Source organism: Dipodomys ordii, unplaced genomic scaffold (assembly GCF_000151885.1).
Source record: "Dipodomys ordii isolate 6190 unplaced genomic scaffold, Dord_2.0 Scaffold1, whole genome shotgun sequence".
NCBI lineage: Eukaryota > Metazoa > Chordata > Mammalia > Rodentia > Heteromyidae > Dipodomys > Dipodomys ordii.
This window is the reverse complement of record NW_012267217.1, coordinates 29,248,478-29,275,727: the sequence shown is the minus strand read 5'-3', so window position 1 is coordinate 29,275,727 and position 27,250 is coordinate 29,248,478. Positions and strand designations below refer to the sequence as shown.

At 43.1% G+C, this 27,250-nt stretch overlaps 3 protein-coding genes across 6 annotated transcripts in view; 1 reads left to right on the top strand and 2 right to left on the bottom strand.

The window, feature by feature from the left end:
* Nucleotides 1-934: 934 nt before the first annotated feature.
* Nucleotides 935-1,656, bottom strand: Mrpl57 (mitochondrial ribosomal protein L57). Its single transcript, XM_013009549.1, has 2 exons — nt 1,629-1,656; nt 935-1,462 (listed from the first exon to the last, which is right to left on the bottom strand). The coding sequence occupies exon 2, from the start codon at nt 1,451-1,453 to the stop codon at nt 1,145-1,147; it is 309 nt and encodes a 102-aa protein (XP_012865003.1). The 5' UTR covers nt 1,454-1,462; nt 1,629-1,656; the 3' UTR covers nt 935-1,144.
* Nucleotides 1,453-16,794, top strand: Ska3 (spindle and kinetochore associated complex subunit 3). 4 transcript variants are annotated; one of them, XM_013009517.1, is made up of 9 exons: nt 1,453-2,001; nt 3,069-3,130; nt 3,231-3,396; nt 5,780-6,176; nt 8,590-8,675; nt 9,758-9,840; nt 12,284-12,487; nt 14,678-14,799; nt 15,783-16,794. In XM_013009517.1, the coding sequence occupies exons 1-9, from the start codon at nt 1,899-1,901 to the stop codon at nt 15,808-15,810; spliced, it is 1,251 nt and encodes a 416-aa protein (XP_012864971.1). In that variant the 5' UTR covers nt 1,453-1,898; the 3' UTR covers nt 15,811-16,794. The 4 variants fall into 4 exon arrangements, with proteins under 4 accessions (XP_012864971.1, XP_012864978.1, XP_012864992.1 ...); XM_013009524.1 differs by having other exon boundaries at nt 14,678-14,805; XM_013009530.1 differs by lacking the exon at nt 1,453-2,001 and adding an exon at nt 2,010-2,109.
* A 4,722-nt stretch (nt 16,795-21,516) lies between these two features.
* Nucleotides 21,517-27,250, bottom strand: part of Sap18 (Sin3A-associated protein, 18kDa) — a 6,373-nt gene continuing 639 nt past the window's right edge. The window contains exons 3-4 of the mRNA XM_013012228.1: nt 23,057-23,179; nt 21,517-21,934 (exon numbers count right to left, since the gene is read on the bottom strand). Of these exons, the coding sequence (XP_012867682.1) occupies nt 21,778-21,934; nt 23,057-23,179 (280 nt within the window). The 3' untranslated portion in view covers nt 21,517-21,777. The remainder of the gene's footprint in view (nt 21,935-23,056; nt 23,180-27,250) is intronic.

Sequence of the window (27,250 nt, the reverse complement as noted above, 5' to 3'; positions counted from 1 at the left end):
CGGGAGGCTGAGTTCTGAAGACCACGGTTTGAAGCCACGCCTAGACAGTAAAGTCCCTGACTCTTATCTCCAATTAATGAGCAAAAAGCCAGAAGTGGAGCTGTGGTTCAAAGTAGTAGAGTACTAGCTTTAAGCAAAAAAGCTGAAACAGCACACATAAGCGCACAAAACTCAATGTTGGCAAAGGCAATTGTTGGGTTTTGTACTTTCATGTTAGTGATGCTAATACCTCCTAATTCAGTTAAATGTCCTTTTGTTATCGGTAATAAGATTTGAACCTACAGTCTCTCAATTGGCTAGTCTGGCACTCTACAACCTGAGCTCTGCTTTTAGCTGGTTATTTTAAATACTGTCTAGCAAACTTTTCTACCCTAGCTGGTCTCACATCTCAGTCCTCAGATCTCAATTTCCTGAGCTGCAAGGATTACAGGCATGAGCCACTGGTGCCAGGTTGTCCACCTATGGAAAAAAAAATGTCATTTTAAGAGTACATTTAATTTGGAAAGCTTTTCCCACTTAAATCATTTCTGAAGATAAGCAAAACTATTATTGCACCACAAGACCCCAGGGTATAATCTCATATGTAAACCAATACCCCCCCAAATCTATGTTGATAGTCTTTTTTTGGGGGGGGGGTCCAGTCGTGGGGCCTGAACTCTGGCCCGGGCGCTGTCCCTCAGCTCTTCAGCTCAAGGCTAGCGCGCTACCACTTGAGCCACAGCACCACTTCGGCTTTTTTCTTTTTTGCTTATGTGGTGCTGAGGAATCGAACCCAGGGCCTCATGCATGCAAGGCAAGCGCTTTACCACTGAGCCACCTTCCCAGCCCCTAGGTTGATAGTCTTAATTGCAACACATTCAAAATAACATTTCATATCACATCTCTGGGCCAGATACTTTCCTACCAGGCCAAGAAAAAGAAAAGCAGCAGCAACAGCAGTGGCATATGTGTTTAAGTATGTGGGCGATCAGAGCCCCACATTTCGACATCATTTTACTGTTATAATGAAGCTGTTGTACAAAGGGGGTCCTGTTTGTTTTCATAAGACTCGGGTCTGGAGGCTCACATGGTGACAGTTTTGCTCTTTCAGTTCCAGGATAAGGCGGCGATGCATCCCCGGTAGGCTCGAAGTGCTGGCTGGGGGTTAGGACCACTTCTTGGTGACGTTGAGGTGGCTGAGCTGGTCGGCCAGGTATCTATGCGGGGGGAACTTGGAGGTGGCGGCCGCCTTGATGGCCTCGAAGGCCTGGGCCCTGCGCTCGGCGGCGTGGCCGTACTCCTGCTCCGCCGTCAGGTAAGGCATGCTCAGCCAGTAGTGGTTCTCGCTCTCGATCTCCAAGCGACGGATCATCCTCTGCTTCGCCCCCGAGGACACGAACCGCGGCCGCCGGTGCTTCCCGGTCCACTGCCGGCCCGGAATGCGGCCGCGGCGGAGGAGGGCCGTGAGGAACATGGCGGTGGGCTGAGGAGACACGGAGCTGGAGGCCGCCGGGCCGGACTAGGCCGGGCGAGCCACCGGGGCTCACACACGCCGGGAGGGGACGGCGGCCCACAGACACTGGAGGACTCCCCAACCGGCAGGCAGGGGAAGAGATCTTCCACACCCCCGACTAAGCCCAGCCACTCACCGGCAGCTGTCCACGGAACCGACGTTGCTCCCGCAAGGTCGGCGGCTCTCAGCAACCTCCGGCTCCTTGACGCGGGATTTCAACCGTCGCGAGAGTTCTGCGCACGCGCACACCCAGGGACGTCGCTGCCCGGACCCGTAGAAGAATTTTGCGCATGCGCGCACTTGGGACGCGCACGCTGCGACCTATTTCAAACCAGTGGCGCGTTCCCTCCGAGCGGTTCTCCGGAGGCGTCCTCACCCCAAATCCCTTCTCCGCGCTCCCTGACGCATGGACCCGATTCGGAGTTTCTGCGGGAAGCTGCGGACGCTGGCTAGCACGCTGGACGATGAGACGGCCCGGCTCCAGCGAGCTCTGGACGGGGAGGAGAACGGTGAGTGGGGGCGGGCCGGGCTCCGGCTCTCCCCCGCCCGCTGCGCCGCGGCTCTGCGGCGGCCCGAGCTGAACCGACGAGCCGGACGGCCGACTCGGGTGTAGAGGGGTGAGCTGTGCGTTTGGTGCCGGTCCTGGCGGCCTCGCGTCGGCCTGGGTTCTGTTCCTGAGCTTTAGCCCTCGACCCCTTGAGCCACAGCGCCACTTCCGGTTTTGTGGTGGTGGGTTATGGGAGATAAGAGTCTCACGGACTTTGCTGTCCCAACTGGCCTTGAGCCAAGGTCCTCAGATCTCAGCCTCCTAAGTAGCTGGATGACAGGCGTGTGCACCAGCACCTGGCAAGTGGCATGATTTTAATATCCTTAAGTGTTGAATCCTAAAAACCCAGGTTCCTTATATCTTCTAACCATTTGAAAATGTTTTTGTGACTGTAAAAATAACATGTGCTTTGTACGAAACGTTAGCTTTAGACAAGTAAAAGAAAGAAACTAGCTGAACCAGTGGCTCACACCTGTAACCCTAGCTACTCTGGGCCTGGCTGCTGTCCCTCAGCTCATCAGCTCAATGTGAGCACTTTACCACTTGAGCCACAGTGCCACTTCCAGCTTTCTGAGTGGTTTATTGGAGATAAGTGTTTCATGGACTTTTCTGTCCCAGCTGGACAGGCTACTCAGCCTCCTGAGTAGCTGGGATTATAGGCGTGAGCCACTGGTGCCCAGCTCTTTTTGTTTTTTTCAGCAAAGATTTACTATGAGGATTTTATAATTCTAAGAAACTACAATAAGGGCCTGGGAATGTAGTTTAGTGGTGGAGTGCTTGCCTTGCACACATGAAGCCCTGGGTTCAGTTCTTCAGTGTCACATAAATAGATAAAGCTGGAAGTGGCACTGTGGCTCAAGTGGTAGAGTGCTAGCCTTGAGCAAAAAAAGGTCAGGGACAGTGCCCAGGCCCTGCATTCAAGCCCCAGGACTGACAAAAAAAAAAAAAAAAAGAAAAGCTACATTAAATTTTCTATTTTTCTTTTATTTATTGGACTTTTTTTGTTTGTTTTCCACATTCATATTGAAGATTTTGAAGATTATCCAATGAGAATTTTATATGACCTTCATTCAGAAGTCCAGAATCTGAAGGTATCATTACTACAGTATTGGTTTATTATTTTTCTTTGGTGAATTATTTTTTAAGCTTAAACTTAGAAATTATATACTGTATTTTCTCTTCTCATAAAAGGATGATGTCAATATTCTTCTGAATAAAGCAAAATTGCAAAGTCAAGAAAACATTGGATTCATAAAGGCAGCAAAAGTACTGATGAAAAAAAATTCAACAGATATCATAAAAATAAGAGAGTTTTTTGAGAAGTATGGATATGAGCCGCGTGTCAAAGAAAATTCAGGTTTGACTAATATTTATTTATAGTATTAGGTATACTATTAAGGAAGGCAATATGATTAAGATAGCTTATAGGCTTGGCCTGTGGCTTTTGTTCTGGTTCTACCTATATGCTTGTCATTCAATAATCAGTAAACAATACTCCATAGTGCAGTATAGATCACAAATTTGAGGCCATCCTGGGCTGCATAGCAAGATTGTCAAAATACATATACACATATACATAGTCCTTGCTCTCTCCACAGTGTTAAATGAACATGAACATCCTCTTAAATGAAAGAATTGTTTGAATAATTTTATTTGGAAAGAACAAGGTAAATCTATATGACAGAGTAGGTTAGGTCTAGTCTGCTCTGCCAGTGAACAGTTGAAGAACCTAAAGCATGCTATTTTACTTTTCTGTGTTCAGTTTCCTCTTTTTTTTTTGTCCGTCGTGGGGCTTGAACTCTGGGTCTGGGTGCTGTTCCTCAGCTCTTCAGCTCAAGGCGAGCGCTCTACCACTTGAGCTACAGCGCCACTTCCGATTTTCTGGTGGTTTAATGGAGATAGGAGTCTTCCGGTCTCTCCTGCCCGGGCGGCTTTGATCCTCAGATCTCGGCCTCCTGAGTAGCTAGGATTACAGGCGTGAGCCACCAGCGCCCGGCTCAGTTTCCTCTTCTATTGAGTGAGAGATTTTTCGCCTAAGTTGATAGTCCTTTTTTAGGTTTGTTTTTGTTTTTGTCAGTCATGGGGATTGAACTCAGGGTCTAGGCACTGTCCCAAGCTCTTCAGCTCAAGCAAGCACTGTAACACTTGAGCCACAGAGCCACTTCCAGTTTTCTGGTGATTAATTGGAGATAAGAGTCTCACAGACTTTCCTGCCAGGGCTGGCTTTGAACCAAGATCCTCAGATCTCAGCCACCTGAGATTACTTATGTGAGCCACCCGTGTCCGTCTTAGTTTTAATTTTAAATTTTTAACAGAAGGTCAATAGTATAGTATAGTGGCTTAGAATTGAGAGCCAAAGGTCCATATTGTGGTACATGCCTATAATCCCAGCTGCTTGGGAGTCTGATGACAGGATTGGCTACCTAGTAAGATCTTATCATAGCAGGAGAAGCGAAATTGCCTCAACTAAGCATCAAATTTTAGTTCAAATTTCTACCACTACTACTTGAGGTATTACTTTTGCAAACTGACTAAGGTTGTGTCATAGTTTCTTACCTGTCTGGTGGAGTATTTAATATAGCTATTAAGTGGGGTTGTATAAGGACTAAATGAGATAAAATTTACATAGAGCAATGCTGGGCATGTTAAGTATTAACTTCCTTGTTCTACCGAATCTGGATAATCTCTGGCTTTAATATATGTCTGTGTCTTTAGGGAAGCCATCACATAAATAAAACATTAGTTCAACAAGTTCATATTGAGTATGTGTGTTTCCCCCTGTCTCAGCTAGGCTTTTGATAAACAAGCTCCCAAACTCATGGAAGATAAGTCAGTCTATTTTTGTAGACCATTCTTTCTGTTTTTACTTAGGCATCAGTAACTTGAGAATTAAAATAATATACTTTGCTAAATCTAAAATAGTCTATTCTACATTTAATTTTATACTATTTAATAATAAAATAATTTCAGAAAAAAAAATTTGTTGTTGTCTGTTGTAGGGCTTGAACCCAGGGCCTAGGTATTGTCCCTGAGCCTTTTTGTGCTCAAGACTAGCACTCTACCAATTAAGCCACAGCTCAACTTCCCGATTTTTGACTGGTTAATTGGAGATAAGAGTCTCACAGAGATTTTTCTACCCAGGCTGCATTCAAACCGGGATCTTCAGCTCTCAGCCTCCTGAGTACCTAGAATTACAGGTGTAAGCCATCGGCGTCTGTCTTCAGAAAATACTTTTAAAAGACTGTTTGTTGATAGGGGCTGGGAATGTGTTCTACTGGTAGAGTACTTGCCTAGCATGGATGAAGTCCTGGGTTTGATTCCTCAGTATCACATGACCAGGAAAAGCCAGAAAGTGGTACTATGACTCAAGTGGTAGAGGACTAGTCTTGAGCAAAGAAGCTTGCAGACAGGACCCAAGCCCTCAGTTTAGGCCCCAAGACTGGCACTGAAAGCAAAACAAACGGAAGAACCTGATGATTACATTGAAGAAGTAAGGAGCTTTATGTGTAGGTACTGACTTTCCAAAGCGCTGTTTCTCTCCTGTAGCATCAAAATGGAGTATGACTAGACAAGAAATACATGTCAGAAATTTGTTGAAGAAACACTTGAACATTTTCAGAAAATCAACATTTAGGCTGATTTGGGAAAGTTTCCAAACAAATAAATTTGTGGTTTTTTTATAAGTATGACATTTTGCCTGCTTATGTTTGACCAAAATGTTCCTCTTTGATTTCATATAGTATGTGAGAAAGAAGTCACTGACCCTTCCCTGGAGCTGGCTGAAACCAAGCATCCTCCAACACCTGATAGGAAGGCAGAGCTCTCTGATCCTTTGGTTTCTGAGAAGCATCTTCGTAGTCCACAGCTTTCTGATTTTGGACTTGAGCGGTACATGATACCCCAAGTTCTACTAAAGCCTCAGCAAGCAGTGGACAACCATAAAGAAGAGCACACCATTGACACTCCACCAACTACACACCCTCTAGTTAAACTGCCTACAACTCCCAAATGCACTCTCAATATGGACAACTTTGAGTGTGTAACTCCTAAATTGGAACACTTTGGTATCTCTGAAGACTCTATGTGTTTAAATGAAGATTACACAATGGGCCTTAAAAAAATGATGAATTGTAAAAGGTAAGGAACTTTCTTATAATGTATAATTTTATCTATCTTGCTGAAACTTTTGCATTTATTGATATTGTCCCCCATAGGAGAAATACAATGAGCCAGGCATCGGTGGCTCACCTGTAATCCTAGCTACTCAGGAGGCTGAGATCTGAGGATCACAGTCAGAGCCAGCCCCAGCAGAAAAGTCCCCATCAGACTTTAATCTCCAATTAACTACTCAAACCCTCAAACCAGAAGTGGCTCTATGGCTTAATTGGTAGAGTGCTAACCTTAAGCACAGGAAGTGGTGCTGTAGCTCAAGTGGTAGAGCGCTCGCCTTAAGCTGAAGAGCTGAGGGACAGCGTCCAGGCCCAGAGTTCAAGCCCACGACCGACAAAAAAAAAAAAAACCTTAAGCACAAAGAGGCTCAGGGACAGCACCCAGGCCATTAGTTCAAGCCCCACAACTGACAAAAAATAAAAAAGAAATACAATGTTTTAGACATTGTTTTTTTTTGTCAGTTGTGGGGCCTGCACCTTGGGCCAGGGTGCTGTCCCTCAGCTCTTCAGCTTAAGGCCAGCATCTACCAGCTGAGCCACAGCACCACTTCTGGGTTTTTCTGCTTATGTGGTGCTGAGGAATCGAACCTAGGGCCTCATGCATGCAAGGCAAGCGCTCTACCACTGAGCCACCTTCCAGCCCTAGACATTGTTCTTCCCTTTACAAAGTTCTCTGATAGTTCACTTAATCTTAATTTTTTTTTTTAATGTATTGTACCTATCTTGGAGCTTAAACGCAGGGCCTGGGCACTGTCACTGAGCTTTTTTGCATAAGACCAGCACTACCACTTATGCCATAGCTCCATGTCTGACTTTTTGGTGGTTAATTGGAGATAGGAATCTAATGGACTTTTTCTGCCTAGGCTGGCTTCAAACTGGGACCTTCAGATCGCAGTCTCTTAATTAGCTAGGATTCCAGGTATGAGCCATCAGTGCCTAGCTTATTTTTTTGTTTTTGGGGTCCAACACTAGAATTTGAACTCAGGGCTTTGTGTTTGTTAGCAGGTGCTTTGTAAGTTTGTCAGACCTCTAAACACTCAGATTGTAAATATCAGGAATCATAAATTCATCAACAAAGTATGCTATTAGCAGACCCTGAGATTTGAGGGTCCCTTGGTTGAAAGTCAGACTCTTGGCTCCAATTAATGAGCAAAAAGAGCCAGTGGAGCTGTGGCTCAAATGGTAGAGAATCAGCCTTGAGCAAAAAAATCTAAGCTAGACACAAGGCTCTGAGTTCAAGCTCCAGGACCAGCATACACAGGCACAAAAGTGTGAGCTATTGGTTTTCTCAGGTGATAAGCTATAGAAGGAGTGTTAAAAGCCTGAAAATTTTGTAAGGATGGAAGGAAAAGATAAATACATGGTGTGAAACTAGTAAGAATATATGGCTGCTTTGGTATGGATACTTGGAAAGACAAGAGATCAAAGCTAAACCTCAGATTTCTGTTTTATTGCCTAGGATGAAACCACAGAAAACCGGTAAGAATTCCTACCGCTTATCGGCTGCTACTGTCTCATGCCTGTAACCCTAGCTACTCAGGCTGAGGGTTATGGTTAAAAGCCAGCCCTGGCAAGAAAGTCTATAAGACTTATCTTCAATTAACCAGCAGAAAACCAAAAGTAGAGCTGTGAAAGTGGTAGAGCACTAGCCTTGAGCAAAAAATGCTGAAGAAGGGCTGGGAAGGTGGCTCAGTGGTAGAATGCTTATTACCTTGCATGCATGAGGCCCTGGGTTCGATTCCTCAGTACCACATAAGCCAAAAGAAAAAAAGCTGGAAGTGGCTCAAGTGGTAGAGTGCTAGCCTTGAGCTGAAGAGCTGAGGGACAGCGCCCAGGCCCAGTGTTCAGGCCCCACGACCAGAACCCCCTCCCCCCCAAAAAATGCTGAAGGATAGCACCCACACCCTGAGTTCAAGTCCCATGACCAACCAAAAACCCAAGCAGACCACAAAATGGTTAGCCTTCTTTGAGCCACAGGTAAGTAGGTAGGTAAGTAGGTAAAGAAGGAACCATGATTTTTTTTTTAATTGGTTGTGGGGCTTGAACTCAGGGCCTAGGTGCTATACCCGAGCCTCTTTGTGCTCAAGTATACTGCTTTACCACTTGAGTCACAGTGCCACTTCCAGTTTTTGAGTGGTTAACTGGAGATAAGAGTTTCACAGGGACTTTTCAACCCAGGCTGGCCTTGAGCCATAATCCTTAGATCTCAGCCTCCTGAGTAGCTAGGATTAAAGGCATGAGCCACCAGCACCTAGCACAATGATTGCTTTTCAAAAAGATTTTCTCATGGACCTTTTATTCCCGAACTTAACTATTGTGAGATTAAATTTTTTTTCCTAATGGTTAAATGTTAACTCTTATTTCTTCTTGAATTTTACCAGTGAGGAGGCCACAAGAACAGAACCTGTGACTGATGACAACTTTCTGGCTACTCAGGGCTCCATAATCCAGCAGCTGGAAAAAAGTGGTAAGTTTAAAACTCAGCTTCTAGGGTCTGGGAAGGTGGCTCAGTGGGGGAGAGTACTTGCCTTGCATGCATGAGGCCCTGGATTCAATTCCTCAGCACCACATAAGCAGAATTTGTCAGCTTTTTTCTAATATTTTAAAACATACAAATACCACTGTGGAGAAAATGAACTATGCAACTATGGACAGGACAGGAGAGGAAAATGGGGAGAAGCAAAGGAAGGGATAACATTGTCCAAATATACGCATTACCTGAATCATGAAATTGTAACCCCTCTGAACACACCTTAATAATAACAATAAAATTATGTTAAAAAATAAAACCTGAAAGATGTAACCTGAAGAGGTAGAGGAAGGAGAATTGTGAGATTGAGGCCAGTCTGAGCTTCATAGCAAGTTCAGAGCCAGTTTGGGTTATGTAGTAAGACAATAAAACAAAAAAAAGTAAACTTTTTTTTTTGGGGGGGGGTCCAGTTGTGGGGCCTGAACTCTGGGCCTAAGCGCTGTCCCCCAGCTCTTCAGCTCAAGGCCAGCGTTCTACCACTTGAGCCACAGTGCCACTTCTACCTTTTCTGCTTATCTGGTGCTGGCACCCAGCTTAGACAGTTTTTAATAGATTTATTGGTAGGTATCTTGTCTCCTTTGTTGCTACTGTGATAAATTTCTTTTCCATTATGAGTTTTTTGCTCTTAACATCCAATCAACCAGATACTAGATGGAAAATTTATATTCATTGTATATGAATCCATACTACATGAATTATATTTATTTTGTACTGTTCTTAACAACATTGTAACCTTGCCAAACTTCTATTGATACTAATGAAAAGTATGTATGGGAATAAAGTACCAAAGTATATGGACTGTACTTAAACTTTATTTCCGGAGCTGGGAAGGTGGTTCAGTGGTAGAGTGCTTACCTTGCATGCATGAGGCCCTGGATTCAATTCCTCAGCACCACATAAGCAGAAAAAGCTGGAAGTGGCACTGTGGCTCAAGTGGTAGAGGGCTAGCCTTGAGCTGAAGAGCTCCCACAGCCAAAAAAAAACAACCTTTATTTCCATATCTATTGTACACCTTCCAGATGCTGAATATATGAATTCCCCCTTGGTGCCGACATTCTGCACTCCTGGTTTGAAAATTCCTTCTACCAAGAACACAGCTTTGGTAAAGTTTTATGTAATAGAAAACTGTATTCTTTGTCCTTATGATTTAAGTTTCGCTACTACTTACAAATTCAAACTGTCTAAAAACTTAGACATCCCCTGTTCATCACCTTTGCAATCATTTTTTTGAAGCGTAGACAAATGCAGCTTTTTATAGTATATTTCTAGGATGTTAGCAACCTAGATCAAGATTTTTAAAACTTTTTTTTCCCCCTTTATAAAAATCTGTTGAAGGCAAATTGAGACATAGATTTATAATGAATTACAGGGAGAAACAGAAATAGGAAAATGTGGGGAAAAAATGACACAAGACATTAATCTGGGGTTGCTTGTCATATTTGGTATAACAAGAGAATATACAAAAAAGAATGAATAGAAACTCCACAAAGTGTGGTTGTCACTGGGTGACAGACTAACGGCTAATTTTATTTTTTGCCAGTTCTGGGGCTTGAACTTGGGGCCTGGGCACTGTCCCTGAGCTGCTTTTTTTTTTTTTTTTAACAGAATAAAACCTTTATTTCCATTTCCTGGAGTTCATTTTTATAAATATTATTTTATATGATCAGATGCACATAGGTATTGTGCTTCTGTGTTCCTTTACTAAGAGTGTCCGCGTTTGGTGTCACTGTGTGTTAATGCCTAGGGTCCTGTACAATTTATCGTCCTAGTGTATTTTAGATCTAGCTCCTGAGCTTCTTTTGCTCAAGGCTAGCATTCTTAACACTTGAGCCACAAGGCCACTTCTGGCTTTTTGTTTTTGTTGTTCTGAGGAATTGAACCATGGCTTCATGCATGCTAGGCAAGTGCTCTACCATTAAGCCACATTCCCAGCCGTGTTTTTTTCTTTATATATATATTATATAGAAAATATAGTATTATATGTTATATTTAATATATTATATATTGTATACATTATATATGTTATATATGATATATATTATATATATATAACATATAATACTATATTTTCTTTTTTTAATTTTCCAATCATGGAGCTTTAAACTCTGGGCCTGGACACTATCCCTGAGCTCTTCAGCTCAATGTGGGTGTTCTACCACTTGAGCCACAGTGCCACTTACAGTTTTCTGGTGGTTACTTGTAGATAAGAATCTCTCAACTTTCCTGACTTAAATGCCCCAGCTGGCTTTGACCCGTGATCCCCAGATCTCAGCCTCCTGAGCAGATAGGTTTACAGGTGTAAGCCACTGGTGCCTGGCCATATTTAACATTAAAACTGAATCACGCTAACTGTGGGTGGCTCACACCTGTAATTCTAGCTGCCCAGGAGGCTGACAACTGAGGATTGCGGTTCTAAACTAGCCTGGGTAGGAAAGTCTGTGAGACTCTTATCTCCAATTAACCACCAAAAAATTGGAAGTGGCGCTGTGGCCCAAGTGGTAGAACGCTGAAGAGCTGAGGGACAGGGCCCTGGCCCAGAGTTCAAGCCACATGATGGAAAGAAAAAAAAAATGAACCACTCTGCCAGTCATCAGTGGCTCAGACCTATTATCCTAGCTACTCCAAGGACTGATATCTGAAGATTGTTTCAAAGCCATCTCCCATGAGAAAGTCCATGAGACTCTTATCTCTAATAAGCCAGAAATGGGGCTGTGGCTCTCAGGTAGTAGAGTGCTAGCTTAGAGCTATGAAAATCAGGAACAGTGCCTAGAGTTCAAGCCCAGAACTAGCACCAAAAAAACCCCAAACTGAACCACTCCTTAGAGGAAGGATGAACACTTCTGACAGTCCTGTTGACAAACAACAGAATTGTTATTGTGGTGGAAATGTTCTGTACTCTGCAATGTCGAGATTAAAATGAGGCTAATGCAGCCTAGGAGTTAATTTGTAATTTAAATTTAAATTTGAACTGTCCTGTATAGAGTTGGATAGTGTGGACAAAACCATGCCTTGTTATCAATTGCAACCTCTGGTTATCCACTTTCTGGTATTTGCCATTTACAATTATTTTACAACAGACATGTCTCCTTATGTGTATCTCTTTATTATAACTCTGACCTTAGGGAGACTGAATGACTTCCCTAACTCCAGTTTATTATGAATTACATGCTAAGCTTTACTCAGATCTGCTCTCTTCCTCTTAGGAGTGACCTGCCTGCTGCAGTCCTGTGCAGACACTTCAGCTTGTCCATACTGATTCCCATCTGCCCCAGTTAGTGTATTACATCAGTGGGTGGAATAGTCCCTCTAAGCTCGAATGCAGTCAGCATTCCATTTCCTCACCTTTTTATTACAAATGAAGGTGGTACTTTGTCTCCCATACATACTATTTCTTTATTTTTCTTGATGTTGTTTAACACTTGGTCAGGGAAAAAAGGAGTGATCTGGGATGGATACGTAGACCCCAGGAGAACTGACAGTTGACCGACATTTTCTATGTATGACATTATTGACTCATAATTCAGTCATTTGTTTTTATTGTATAGGTATCTACAAATTCTCCATTATCAAAAGCAAATAGTTTGTTGAATGATTCGGAAGTTAAAGACTGTGCCTCACTCGTTTTAAGTTCTGATGAATGCTTTGAGAACTTTGCAGATCCCGCCTCTCCAAAAATCACATCTTATGAAAATCTGCTGAGAACCCCTACACCTCCAGAAATAACAGCAATTCCAGAAGATATTCTCCAGGTTATTTTTCCAGGCAATTTTTTTCTTTGTGATATTCTTTTCAAAATCAGTATATTGAAAGACCTTAAACTAGCCAGGCCCAAGTGGCTCACACCTGTAATCCTAGCTAATCAGGAGGCTGAGATCTGAGGACCATGGTTCAAAGCCAAAGCAAGCCCAGGCAGGAAATTCTGTAGTCTTATCTCCAATAAACCACTCAGAAAACCAGAAGTGGTGCTGTGGTTCAAGTGGTAGAGCGCTCCTTTTGAGCTGAAGAACTGAGAGAACTGAGGGACAGCACCGAGGCCCAGAGATCAAGCACCACAACCGACCAAAAAAAAAAAAAAAAACACTTCCTTAAGCTGCCTATATACAGTCTTATTTATCATCAGGTTAATTTGCTAGTTTGAGTATTGAGGAAAATCATAAGTTTTAGGATATGAAGCCCTTCTTAATCTATCTGGGAAAGCCTATCCTGAGCACTAGCTAGTATCACCTCAGATTTTTAGCAATATTACCTTCATAATTACCTGTTAGCCTTAGTTTGTTTTTCTCTTTAATGTTGTGTTCTGGAATCATTCCTATAGTATTTCCAGTAGTTGCTCAGCTGCAGTTCCATGCTGACCATTGGTCCACTGGAAGTGATACTGGCTAAATGAACTGACACTTCAATTACCCTGCAGCTCTGCAGGCCAGGGTGTCACCAGAAACGTTTAGCAGTGTTTCTTGAACTTGAGCCTTTGGGGACTTCATTTTAAAAACAATGACACTGATATAGGAATGTCTGATTCTATACTATAGCATCCCTTACTGCTATTCTACTACTAACTATTAAATAACCAGTCTGATTCTTTGACGTTGTGTAATGAAAGTCACAGTGTTTGGCAATTGCTTTAGCACATAGAATATTTAGTCTATTTTTTAAAGCCTACATTCATAGCACATGTGGTTTTGTGGTAATTTCATAGATGGGTGCATTGAGCACATTTATCCTATTTAGTATATTCCTGTAAAACCTCTCAGGCACATGGAATTTTTATTTTTTATGGTCAGTCATGGGGCCTGAACTCTGCCTGGGCACTGTCCCTCAGCTATTCAGCTCAGAGCTAGTGCTCTACCACTTGAGCCACAGTGCCACTTCTACCTCATGTAGAATCCAGGGCCTCATGTAGGCAAGGCAAGCACTCTACCACTGAGCTACATTCCCAGCCCAAGGCACATGGAATTCTTAATAACCATTCTAGAAACGTCCCTGGATTATGGAGAGCTATGAGAAAGATAAACTACTTGGGAAAAATGCTCAAATGCCAGTGGAACTGAATCATCCTAAAATATGAACGAAGTCTGAATTTTTTGTCTTGTGTGTCTGAGAGATTTATAACGTGAGTGAGACAATTTGAACATGTTCTGTTTTCATGGGAGTTTAGAGAGCTCCATTTCTCATGGCTCATTCCTTTTTCTCCTTTCCACAGAAGGAAACTGTGCTTTTCTTCCTTGTGCCTGGGGGTGGGGAACTCAGGGCCTTAGGCATGCCAGGTGAGCACTCTACCACTGAGAGACATCCCCCAGCCTCTAGGAGACCATTTTGTGCATTAAAAATACATTGCTGGTATCCCAGATTCTTATAACCAGTCTCATAACTGGTGATTTTTCTTTTGAACATTTCTTATTTTCCCTGGGTATATTTTCTTTTTTTTGGTTGGTCATGGGGCTTGAACGCTGGGCCTGAGTGCTGTCCCTGTGCTCTTCAGCCAGCTCAAGGCGAGCACTCTACCGCTTCAGCCACAGTGCCACTTCTGGTTTTTGAGTGGTTTATTAGAGGTAAGAGTCTCATGGACTTGAACCTCCATCCTCAGATCTCAGCCTCCTGAGTAGATAGGATTACAGGCATGAGAAATGGGTGCTTGGCCCCCTGGGTATATTTTCTATAACATCTTTTTAAAGGCTTAATTTTGTGTTCAGGAGTATATCACTATTTGTTTCCATTAACCTCAGTGTACGTATGAAGGCTTCAGAAAGCAAAACTTTCCATCCTAATCCAATTTCTATTATCTCCACCTTTTTATTGCTGTTAAATATCTATTAAACTGCTAAGACAATTCTCAGTGTTTTAAGTCTTTTATGTTTAAATTTTTCATGGCTTGAGTATTTAGAACTTCTTCCAGATATGTCATTTACACGATCGGTAAAAAGTAATTTGCTTTGTTTTAGATTTTATCAAAATACAACTCAAACCTCACTACTCCAGTAGCAGTGAAAGCAGTGCCTTCCAGGAAAGGACTCCTCAGATATGAAGGACAGAGCATCAGAGATGCTGGCAACAAGGAAAACTGGTAAAAGTGAGTGGAGTGCCATGATAAGCAAAGTTTGAGTATTATTTGTGGATTTTGGACATTAGGTGAAAAGTCCGTCTCTACCTTTTATATAGAATTGGCAATTGCTGGAGCCCAAATTTCCATATTATCTAGTTTAATTATGTAAATGTGAGTCTAACCCTATTTCTTTTCCTTTTTTGTTTGTTTTTCAGGAGTGGCTCATGCCTGTAATCCTGTCTACTCAGGAGGTTGAGATTTGAGGATAATGGTTCAAAGCCAGCCCGGGCAGGAAAATCCATGACATTCTTATCTCCAATTAGACACAAAGAAAAACTAGAAGTAGAGGTTGTGGCTCAAGTGGTAGAGCAAAAAAGCTCCAGGACAGCACCCAGGCCATGTTTAAGCCCAAGACTAGCGTGCGTGCGTACACACACACACCACATTACTTAAATACCATCGAATATGCCCTTGTACTCAGTGCCTGTGCCTATCCGTTACTTTTTTCACTCAAGATTGGTGCTCTACCACTTGAGCCACACCTCTATTTGTTATTTTTCTGGTTAATTGGGCATAGTTTCAGATGTGTCTTCCCAGGCTAGCTTTGAACCTCTGTCCTCCTCAAATTGAATGTCTGGAATGGCTAGGATTACAGATGGAAGCATCCAGTGCCTGGCTAATCCTAATGGTTTTGTTTTGTTTTGTTTTGCCAGTTGTGGGGGCTGAACTCTGGGTCTGGGCACTGTCCCTCAGCTCTTCAGCTCAAGGCTAGTAGTGCCCTACCACTTGACCACAGCACTACTTCTGGCTTTTTTCTGCTTATGTAATGCTGAGGAATAGAACCCAGGGTCTCATGCATGCAAGGCAAGCACTCTACCTACCACTGAGCCAACTTCCTCGCCACTAGTTTTGTTTTTTTATAGGTATAAATATTAGAGTTACCATCTGTTCTGTTAATGGCTTTTAATTACCATCTTGACAATTTTATTTGTGTCTGTTTGTAGGAATTCCACTTGGGACCATCCATTGTAGAGCAGACTAAGGTAGAAGCAGAACTGGACTTACACATTCTCCGCCCTCTTGGACAGTGATGGTTAAACATGGTTTTTGTGGAGTTTTGATGTTTTCAGCTGTCTTGCTGACATTGTTCAGTCATGCAATTTTTACAGATGATGTTACATTAGCCTACTTAATCTAATAGAATGACTTAAGAAATGTCAGGAATTGGGACAGTTTATAATGTAAATGCTACTGCTTATTAGCTACTCTGATCAGACACCTGATCTTGCGACCATGTGGTTGCTGCTATCTGCCAGCTTTGCCCATCTGTTACATGAAACTCCCCTACTTGGGAGTTTGGAAACATAGTGAGTTCCAGGCCAAAGACCCCATTTCAGAAACAAATGCAAAAATAGTCAAAAGGGATGGAGTATGGCTCAAGGGTAGAATCATTGTCTAGCATGAGTGATGCCCTGGCTTCAGTCCCCAGTTCCACAAAAACAAAAATACTGAATTGCTATTCACAAACTAGAGAAAGTAAGCTTTAAACTAACATAGGAAAGTGAAGAGGGCGCTTTCTGACATAGGTAACTACCACACTGTGCAGTAGAGGTGGCAGGATGTGGCAGCTGGAAGGAGGAAGGAATGCACTGCTTGCTGTATGTCTTCTTTCCTCCCAGCCTTGTACTGTGGTGGACATTCTCACGTCGGCATCACATGACTGCTGCCTTCTAGCTTTGCTTTCCAGCTTCACCACACAGCAGATCCTACTCTCCTCTGGAAGGTTCTGACTGACGCTGGGCTAGGGGTCCTTCTGTACATCATCTGGGTTTCTAGAACTGCCTGTCCATCAAGCCTGAGATCCTTCTGATTTAAGAGCTGGAAAGTCATTATCTAACAACTTCATCATAGCTTTTCAAAGTTTGATGTAGATTATTCTTTAATTGTGCTTTGAAAATGAAATTGAGGAAGTGTAATTTCTTTATATAATGAACAATAAATTTTTTTCAAGGTCTAGTTTATATAAAGTCTAGTCCATTTGTGTGTCTGTCTGTCTCCCAGGGTTTGTTCGTGGGGCCTGAAGGGTGTGAGGAGGTACATCTAGCAAGAGAGTGGGATGGATGAGGCTAGGTAGGAAGGAAATGTTTGAAGCAGAGCAATCATTATCAGTTTCCTTAAATTATTGAAAATTCAAATTAAAAGGGACAGTATTGACTGATAGGTTTGGTAAAAAATTGACAGTAACAACACTGATGAATTTGAGTGGCTTTCTGGAGATTGACGTGTGGAATAGATTGGAAAGAGAGCTGAGGAGTATCCCTACAAGCAGAATTCAAGTCCTGTTCAAGAAGCAAGGAGATAGATGGCTGGATGGGATATGGAACAGAGAAGTTTTAAAGTTGGTTCTAGATTAGGCATTTGTTTGCTTGTAAAGGAGCTCCACTTTGATGGTCCTGTTCCTTCAGATTTAGTTTGTCCAAAACTTAGTCCTGTGACTTACCACTTCCTCCTACAAGCCTACGTTTTGTGATGTAGCATATTCAGCTTCTTAAGCTTCAAACTTTTTTTTGTTTTTTAAGGTGTGTCCTCAGTTCTCTTCAAGTGAAACCCAAGATAAGATCCTTAGCCTAGTCTATGTGACCATGTGGTCTATGCACCAGCCAGCTTCTTCCTTACGTGTACCCTAGTTGCACCACCTTGCAGATTCTTATTTTCCTGCCAGAGGGCTTCGTGCACACATGGCTCTCACTGCTTCACTTATGCCTGTTGAGAAGCAGCAGACACCTGCCCTCTTAAAAACTTACAGACCAACTAGGTGCCTGTGGCTCGTGCCTACAATACTAGCTACTCAAAAAGCTGAGATCTGAATCAAAGCCAGCCTGGATGGGAAAGTCCTTGATTCTCTATTAGCCACTATCAAGAAAAAACAGCAAGTGGAGCTGTAGCTCAAGTGGTGCAGCACTGGCCTTGAATAAAAATAGTTCAAGTACAGTGCCCAGGTCTTGAATTCAAGGCTCAAGCCCTAGGCCTGGCAACAAAAAAAAAAAAGAAAAACAGCTCTAGCCTCTGGCTGAGCCAAGCATCACTGAGCACACCAGGCAATGATAGGGCTGCTCCCTAAGCCAGCCTGAGTCTGCTGGGATCCCGATTACTGGAAAAGAGCGGTACATTTATTGCCTGGAGCTGCTGGTGGTCTCTTGCCAAGGGGAGAATCGTCACCTGTGTGTGAAGACCAGGATGCTAGCAAAAGACAGGTGTGAGGGCTCCAGTCAACTAGGCTGACATGAGCAGGTCCTGCCCCACATTTCAGCTGAATGGGTCCATAAACTAAAGCTTAACTAAGAGTTTTTTTCTTTTTTGGCCAGTCCTGAGGCTTAAACTCAGGGCCTGGGCGCACTGTCCCTGAGCATCTTTTGCTCAAGGCTAGTACTCTACCACTTGAGCCACAGCACCACTACCACCAGCCTTTTCTATTTATGTGGTACTGAGGAATTGAACCCAGGGCTTCATCCATACTAGGCAAGCATTCTACCACTAAGCCATATTCACAGCTCCATTCTTTGTCAATTTTTTTTTTTTGGTTGTGTTCATCCTGGGGCTTGAACTCTGGACCTTGGCACTGTCCCTTAGTTTTTTTGTTCAAGGCTGGCACTCCACAGCTTGAGCCACAGTTCCATTTTAACGCCCCCTTGGTGGTTCATTGGAGATTGGCTCATGGAAATTCCTGCCCTAGCTGGCTTCCAAGTACAATCCTCAGATCTCAGCCTAAGCAGCTAGGGTCACAGGCATGAGCCAATAGCACCCAGCCTCACTTTAACTTTTATACCACCTTGGATAATATGCTTTAGTCTCTCCTTCCTCCTTAAGTAGTGTACAAATGGGTTTCAGTTTAACATGCCAATTTATGAGTACAAAACATCTTGATCAATGTTACCCTTTCCATCATTCTCCCCCAATTCAACTGATCCATTCATTATTGGTACTCAATTTTCAGTGTCACATTACGTGGTAGGACATATAATAAAATATTTGGACATACGCTTAATCTTTACAGTGGACCTCAAGCTCAATGTTGGCAAAGTACATATTTAATTACCCAAGTATATAGCATATCTACTGAATTATTAATGATAGCAACCAGACATTTCACTAGGTAGGCATGGTCCTAAGTGCTATATATTAATCTCAATTATTGTCTTTTTTTGAAGCAATTGCCTGGTTTTTCAGATAAAAGTTGATCACCTCAGGGCTGGGAAGGTGGTTCAGTGGTAGAGCGCTTGCCTTGCATGCATGAGGCCCTGGGTTCGATTCCTCAGCACCACATAAGCAAAAAAAGAAAAAAGCCGGAAGTGGTGTGGCTCAAGTGGTAGAGCACTAGCCTTGAGCTGAAGAGCTGAGGGACAGCGCCCAGGCCCAAAGTTCAGGCCCCACGACCGGACCCAAAAAAAAAATAAATTGATCACCTCAGTGATTGAGATGATCAACTTTCATCTCCCATTTCTCATCCCAAGTCTTAAGTCTCTGCCTTCTGCTGCTAGAGTTATGCCTAAGTTATTACAACAGCATCTGAAGTTCCTACCTTATCTTCAACTTCTGCCAACAGTACATTAAAAGTTCTGTTGGAGGACTGGAGAAGGTAGCTCTATGATGGAGTACTTGCCTGGCTTGCATGCATACGGCCCAGGGTTTGATTCCTAAAACTTTCTACATGCTTCAAACAATCCATTTCATTGCCTACTCCAGGAAATAACTACTGATAAAAATAACCTGTGCCTCAGCTGTAGGCAAACCTGAATATGCAGTCCTTGCTTGGGTTGCTGATCAACCCAAGGAAATAAGGAAATCATAGCCATATTTATCTTTAAGATGGGTGTTTGGTCAGGCACTGGTGGCTTATGCCTAACTAACTATGCATGAGGCCCTGGGTTTGATTCCTCAGCACCACATAAGCAAAAAAAAAGAAAAAAGCCGGAAGTGGCGCTGTGGCTCAAGCGGTAGAGCGCTAGCCTTGAGCTGAAGAGCTAAGAGTTCAGGCCCCACAACCGGACCCAAAAAAAAATATATACTTTCTGTAAAAGGGGGCCCCCAGCTCACTCTAATTCTGTCACTGGGTCCCTATACCCGCATGCTCCTCTTTTGGAGTGGCAGCCCTTCTTCCTGTAACTGAGAACCAGAATGTCAGGTTTGTAGGGGTGAAGTGAGAGAAGGCATGGTAACATTTCTGCATGACTGGATAGAAAGTAGTACGGCAAGTCCAGCTCTTTATTTAAAAAAAAAAAAGTTGAAGTTTTTGTGAGTTTTCAACCTGGCCTGACAGTTGAGTAGTACTTTTTCCCCCTAACCTAAACTTAGCCATCCCATGCATGTAGAACACACACAACCGATAACAGCAATCCCAGTTATATACTGTGAGACACAGGCAATCAAGTACTGTAACTCACACTTCCGAGGGGAATTTTCAATACCTATGAGGCAGTCAGGCCAGATGTTAAAGCACTGAGCAAGATGCAATCATGGATCACATTCACAAAACAGCTACCATTACTCAAAGCCAGAGGCAAACAAGGCCTAAGTATAACAATTCTTAGCCTTATATAACAAAGTCACTAGGTATTCTTTACACTTTTGGTGGTACCAACCTTTTAAGGAGAAGTTGCATGTTGAATCAGGCGAAGGAGTGAAATAAAAAGCCAAACCATTTTAAACTGGAATTATAGAAGAGCCTTTGTAAGAGTTTACAGCTTTTTCTTTAAAATAGCCTTTAGTTCCCACCCTCTTGATCTACACAGAAAATCTTTTTCCACCACAAGCAGGAAAATAGTTATTCTTCAAGAACACAATTTAATTGCCTGCAGAGCACTAAAGCCCGTACAGCCTGAGTGGGTAAGCAATCTAAAGGCCTCAGGGCAGCAGCTACAGGTTCAAGGCCTGCCTGCCAACACCAACAGAGACACCAAGTCTGCAGAATCAGCAGATTCTCAATGGTTCTTTCTGTAGACATACAAGATAAAACTAGTATGTTTTTACTTTGACAATCACTGATATACAATTTTGCACTTCGGGGTATAGTTTTCATTTTCTACCCTAACAGACTACAACTAATAAGGCTTTTACCAACTGCCATGTTTATAAATTTCAATCTAACAGTGCCATGGAAGACAGCATACCAGTTCTGACAAAACTACTATGGCTACTAGCCGATTATTTACACTTTCTGGTCTGCCAAGGCTCTATTCTAAGCTCTTTTTCAAATATTTTACCTGTACTTTTTTTGGGGGTCCAGTCATGGGGCCTGAACTCTGGGCCTGGGCACTGTCCCTCAGCTCTTCAGCTCAAGGCTAGTGCTCTACCTACTTGAGCCACAGCGCCACTTCTACCTTTTTTTTTCTTTTTGCTTATGTGGTACTGAGGAATCGAACCCAGGGCCTCATGCAGCATGCAAGGCAAGCGCTCTACCACTGAGCCACCTTCCCAGCCCGACCCCATTCCTATTTTTAAAACCCAAAAGCTCTCTCTCATCATGGCTTCTTTAAATATGGGTCACCACACCAAGCTGCAGGCTCTCCCAACACAGCATTTCTCACACTTGAGTCTTTACTACAAATTCATCCTCAATTTCACACAATCCCACAGCTTTCTTGTTTTGCCCCTAAAGGCTTAAAATATCCTTCCCTCTACTACTTCCTAAAGACCAGGCTGAAACCCTGCTCCCATGCCCCATTAACTTTCACACTCGGGCTGATTGCACACATATATTTCACAATACAGTTTCACACGAATGCTAAGAGCACTTTTCTTCATATTTTACAGAAGGGCTTGAAACGTGGACTTTCTAATAATATTCATACTATAGTACATCCAAATCTAACTCCTAAATAGATGTGTTACAATTTTTCAGAATTTAAAGGCTTAATGGCAAAAATCAGGGGAGGAAGAAGTATCTAAGTATCTTATTTTACATAAGTGGCTGAAAAATAAATTCGAGAAAGTAAACAGGATTTAGTAAGGTCTCATCCGCCCAGAAGGAGGCGGTGCTCGGTTGGGAGGGGTAATGGCTATGTCTAAATAATCGCCTATCTGGAACTTCTGCGACTGAAGTGTCATGGAGTCGTCTGTCCCCTTTCTGCCAGACATGGTACTGCCAATCTCCTTCACTCTGTAGGAAAGGATATTGACAGCAGATCATAATCAATGAAATTAAGATGATCAGGAGCTAGATTTACTCCATTATATAAACAGTTCAAAATATTTAAGTATAATATATACTCTAGTATATCTCTGTAAAACCTTTCAGGCACATGGAACACTAGCCAAAAAAGCTGAGGGACAGTGCCTATGCCCAAGTTCAAGCCCCACGACCAACCAGAAAAAAAAAAAGGAATGTAATGACACTGCCAGATCCTAGCTACTTAGGAGGCTGAGATCTGATGAGCAGTTTGATGCCAGGCCAGAAGGTCCATAAGACTGTCAACTGTCAACTCCAATTAACCAGCGAAAAGCTAGAAGTGGAGCTGTGGTTACCCTTGAACAAAGAGTTCAGGGGCAGAACCCAAGCCCTGAGTTCAAGCCCCACGACTGACCCCCCCCCAAAAAAAATTTTTTTAAGTCATCAGGCATTAGTGACTCATGCCTATAATCCTAGTTACTCAGGAGGCTGAGATTGAAGATGAAAGTTCAAAACCAACCCCAGCACTCAAGTGGTAGAACACTAGCCTTGAGCTGAGTTCAAGCCCCAGAACAAGCATCAAAAAAGGTTCACAAGCTGGGTGCCGGTGGCTCATGCCTGTAATCCTAGCTACTCAGGAGGCTGAGATCTGAGGATCACGGTTCAAAGCCAGCTCGGGCAGGAAAGTCTGTGAGACTCTTATCTCCAATAAACCACTAGAAAACCGGAAGTGGCGCTGTGGCTCAAGGGCTAGAGCACTAGCCTTGAGCTGAAGAGCGCAGGGGCAGCGCCCAAGCCTAGAATTCAAGCCCCACAACTGACCAAAAAAAAAAAGGTTCAAAGACCTGTTCTCTACTAAAGAGATTCATATATGGAATTGTCCCAAAGCTAGGCATGGTAGTACACGCTCCTAATCCCAGCATGGTGACCCTTTGAAGGACTAGCCAGCCTACCATGCATGAGGCCCTGGGTTCAATTCCTTGGTAACACATAAACATAAAATTAATAAAATAAAAAAGGAAAAATAACCACTAAACATATTTTAAAATAAGATTACCCTTACCCATTAAAACTAATAAAAGTAAACAGATTATAGAAATAGAAATCACCTACCGATAGCCAGGTCTTTTAAGATCCATAAAAACAATTGCAAAATTGAAGTGTGTACCCTTCTTTCTAGCTTCTGGGTAGACTTCTTTTACTAAACTAGTCAGTTCTTTCAAGGTTGCATCCATCCTGAAATTTTTTGAAGATTTTGATTAATAAGGATATTTACCAACAAGTTACCACATGTATGAGTTGTGACCTATGTTTAGAAAGGACTTGGATTTTATATCTAAAGTTTAATTGAAAGCAGTTAACTTAATAGTAACACTATTTGGGTCGGGCGCTAGGAGCTCAGGCCTGTCATCCTAAGGAGGCTTCAAAAGCCAATTAACCACCAGAAAACTGGAAGTGGCACTGTGGCTCCAATGGTAGATAGAGTGCTCTCCTTGAGCTGAAGAGCTCAGGGTCAGTGCCTAAGCCTAGAGTTCAAGCCCCACCAGCCTCAATGTTGAAAATTTCAATGAATTAAAGGTTCTTAGTGCTTCAGAGACTCAACATGCTAATCCTCTCATGCCATGTAGTACTGTGTGGTTCAGTCTAAACTAATTCAAATACACAAAACAATTACTTCTAACATAGTCTTCCCTATTATAGAATCTCTGAAACTGGAATGCATCCTAGAACTGAAGTGCTAGGAAACCATTTTCATACAGCTATGTAGCTTTCCTTTCTTAGATGCGATCTTATGAATTTTATAATGGAATGAGTAACATTTTCTCAAGATAAATCACAGCCCCTTTATAGTATAGGTACAAAAAAAAACTCTGGAAATATTTATTTGTACTCAGAACTTTATAATCCCTTGAGCTAACAGGATTTCCTTCCACAAGTAGAAAAATGAAACTTAGTCTGAAACTTGAAGCAGCATCTCCCAGAGGGGCTACCAGGCACTCAAGGAGAATGACAGTTGGCACACAGCACCACACACGATTCCATTCCCCAATTAACTCATCTACATGAAGGAAAAAAGTCCCTATGAGCACATCTTCCATCTCCTACTGCTCTCCAATCTTTTTTCTTTTACTGGTTCTAGGACTTGAACTCAGCAAGAGCACCACACCTTGAGTTCAAGCCCAGTTACAGGCATCAATAAGCCAATAAATAAAGCCACCTGGGGCTGCCCTACAGATAAGAGACCTAGTTTTCATAATCATTTAAGTAAATTATTTGCAGTAAGTCTCTTACTATCTCTCTCCTACTTTGTTTTCCTGGGTGAAGCCTGACTAAGAGATCTCAGTAATTCTCTTCCATTACCCTCTTCAGTGACCACCCAAAGTACTGAACATGCCCCACTTCTGTGACAACTAGTATACTGCCCCAACTCCATAGAGCTTCGGGCTTTGGCAGATAAACCTGCCATTGTTGGCTCCTCTGGACTCCCCCTACTCCTTCTTCCTTGCCTTGTGTCAGGTCACCTAATTTATAGGTGATGCTCCCCATCCACAATACAATTACAAACAGGAAACAGACAACTGCCTCTGAGTTTAATGTGTACACACTTACTTTTACCTCACTATTTCATGAGCAGTACAATATAGCAACTGTCTAGATAGCATTGACATTGTGCGAGAAATTATTTAAACTCTACTGGAGGATGTATATTAAGTTCTATGTAATACTCTGCCATCTTTTCTAAAAGAATTGATCATCTTGAGAGTTTGATATCCAGGGGAAGTCCAGAACAAACCTCTCACACACAAAGGAAATATCTGAAAAACTGACTTCAAGGAAGGACATTATTTTTACTTGATTCCCTCAGGACCTAAGTAACAGACTGAAAATCCTATTGGTTGGAAGAAATATACTTTTTTGGCAGGAGAAGGGGGCAGTACTAAGGATTGGAAGGGTCATGAACTTAAGTCACATCAATTTTGGCTGAAATACACAACTTAATCTTTGAAGAGATTTTCATCGAGCCACATAGTAATTCTTTCCTGTGAATTAAATCATCTTCCTATAACTTTTACCTTTGAATGAAGGAGAAGTACAAATACCAAGTACATGGCTAGAAATGTGGCTTAGTGGTAGAGTGCTTGCCTAGCATGCATAAAGCCCTGGGTTTGATTCCTCAGTATCACATAAACAGAAAAAGCCTGAAATCAGGTGCTGTGGCTCAAGTGGCTAAGTGCTAGCCCTGAGCACAGAGAAAGGCTCAGGGACAGAGCCCAGGCAATAAGGAAAAAGGAAAAGGAAGGAAGGAAAAAAAGAAAAGGAAAGGGAAGGGAAAGGAAGGGAAGAGAAGGGAAGGAGGAAGGGAGGGAGAAAAGAATCAAGGACAAGAATCATTGTACTGGGGTTGGGAAGGTGGCTCAGTGGTAGAGCATTTGCCTTGCATGCTCAAGGCCCTGGGTTCGATTCCTCAGTACCACATAAGCAAAAAGAAAAAAGCCGGAAGTGGGCGCTGTGGCTCAAGTAGTAGAGCACTAGCCTTGAGCTGAAGAGCTGAGGGACAGCGCCCAGGCCCAGAGTTCAGGCCCCACGACTGGGGAAAAAAAAAAAAAGAATCATTGTACTTACTAGCCAGGCAGGCTATAATCCTAGCTACACAGAAGGCTCACATGAGGATGAAACATGATGAAGGTTTGAAGGTAGTTGGGGCTGACAACCCTAAGAATCTTATTTCTAACTAACTAGTAAAAAGCCAGAAGTGGAGGTATGGCTTAAGTGGCAGAGCACCAGCCTTGAGGAAAAGAAGCTAAGGGGGAAGTGGCGCTGTAGCTCAAGTGGTAGAGTGCTCGCCTTGAGCTGAACATCTGAGGGACAGCGCCCAGGCCCAGAGTTCAAGCCCCCACGACCAACAAAAAAAAGAAGAAGCTAAGGGGAAGCATCCTGGCCCTGAGTTCTAGTCCCAGGACCAACACACACACACACACACACACACACACACACACACACGCAATGCCTGTAATCCTAGCTACTCAGGAGGCTGACATCTGAGGACCATGATGAAACTCCAGTTAACCACCAGAAAACCCAAAGTGGTATGTTGGTTCAAAATGACAGTGTTAGCTTTCTGCAAGGCTCAGGGAAAGTGCCTAGACCCTGAGGTCATACCTCAAGACCAGCTCAAAATAAACAAAAATAAAATAGTTCAGGTGGCAATCTTCATGTTACTTTTAACCAAAGTTCATGTTACTTTAACAAAACCACATCTTTTGAAATTATACATCAGTGCAAGAAGTCACAGCACTTATTTTTATGGCCCTAGTCAGACCCGGGGCATGGCAGGTATAGCCGGAGATAAAACTCATCTGGAATCCAGGCTTCAATAAACACATACACACACACATATAAGAGGAAATCAAAAGCCGGGCGCTGGTGGCTCACGCCTGTAATCCTAGCTACTCAGGAAGCTGAGATCTGAGGATCACAGTTCAGAGCCAGGCCGGGCAGGAAAGTCCATGAGACTCATCTCCAATAAACCACTAGAAAACTGAAGTGGCGCTGTGGCTCAAGCGGTAGAGTGCTCGCCTTGAACTAGAGTGCAGGGACAGCGCCAAAGCCCAGAGTTCAAGCCCCACGACCGACAAAAAGAGAAAAAAAGAAAAAAAAAGAAATGTACTCATTATCTTGCCCAATTGTAATGCCTCTGTTCAGTATTTTCACAATAAGATATATAAAAAAATAAAATCACCTGGAACCCAGGCTTCAATAAACACATACACACACACGTGTAACAGTAAATAAAATCATATGGAACCCAGGATTCAATAAATACACACATACACCAGACACACCAAGCTTCACTAGACACACACACACACAAAGCATTAAGGCTTCGTGAATCCATTCTTCACTTTAGTGCTGTGGTACCCTACCTAAGGCTTTGAGGCACTTAGCCACTCCCACTCCCCCTGGTATTTACTGGTCTCAGAATCCTTCAAGGGCATGGGAGGGAGAAGGGAATCTTGGGGCTTGAACTCAGGGACTGGGGGGGGGGGGGCTGTTTTGCTCAAGGATGGTGGTCTACCACTTGAGCCACGGCTCCACTTCTCGTTTTCTGGTGGCTAATTGGAGGTAAGCGTGTCAGACTTTCCTGCCTAGGCTGGCTTCACATCGCCGCCCTCACATCTCAGCCTCCTGAGCAGCCCTTGCAGGCCCTGAGGCACCTGGAATCCGGCTCTGCTACCTGGCCGTTTGGGGCCAGGCAGCTTTCATGGGGACGACCACGTTGGATCTGCCGATTCCTAACCCGAAAGG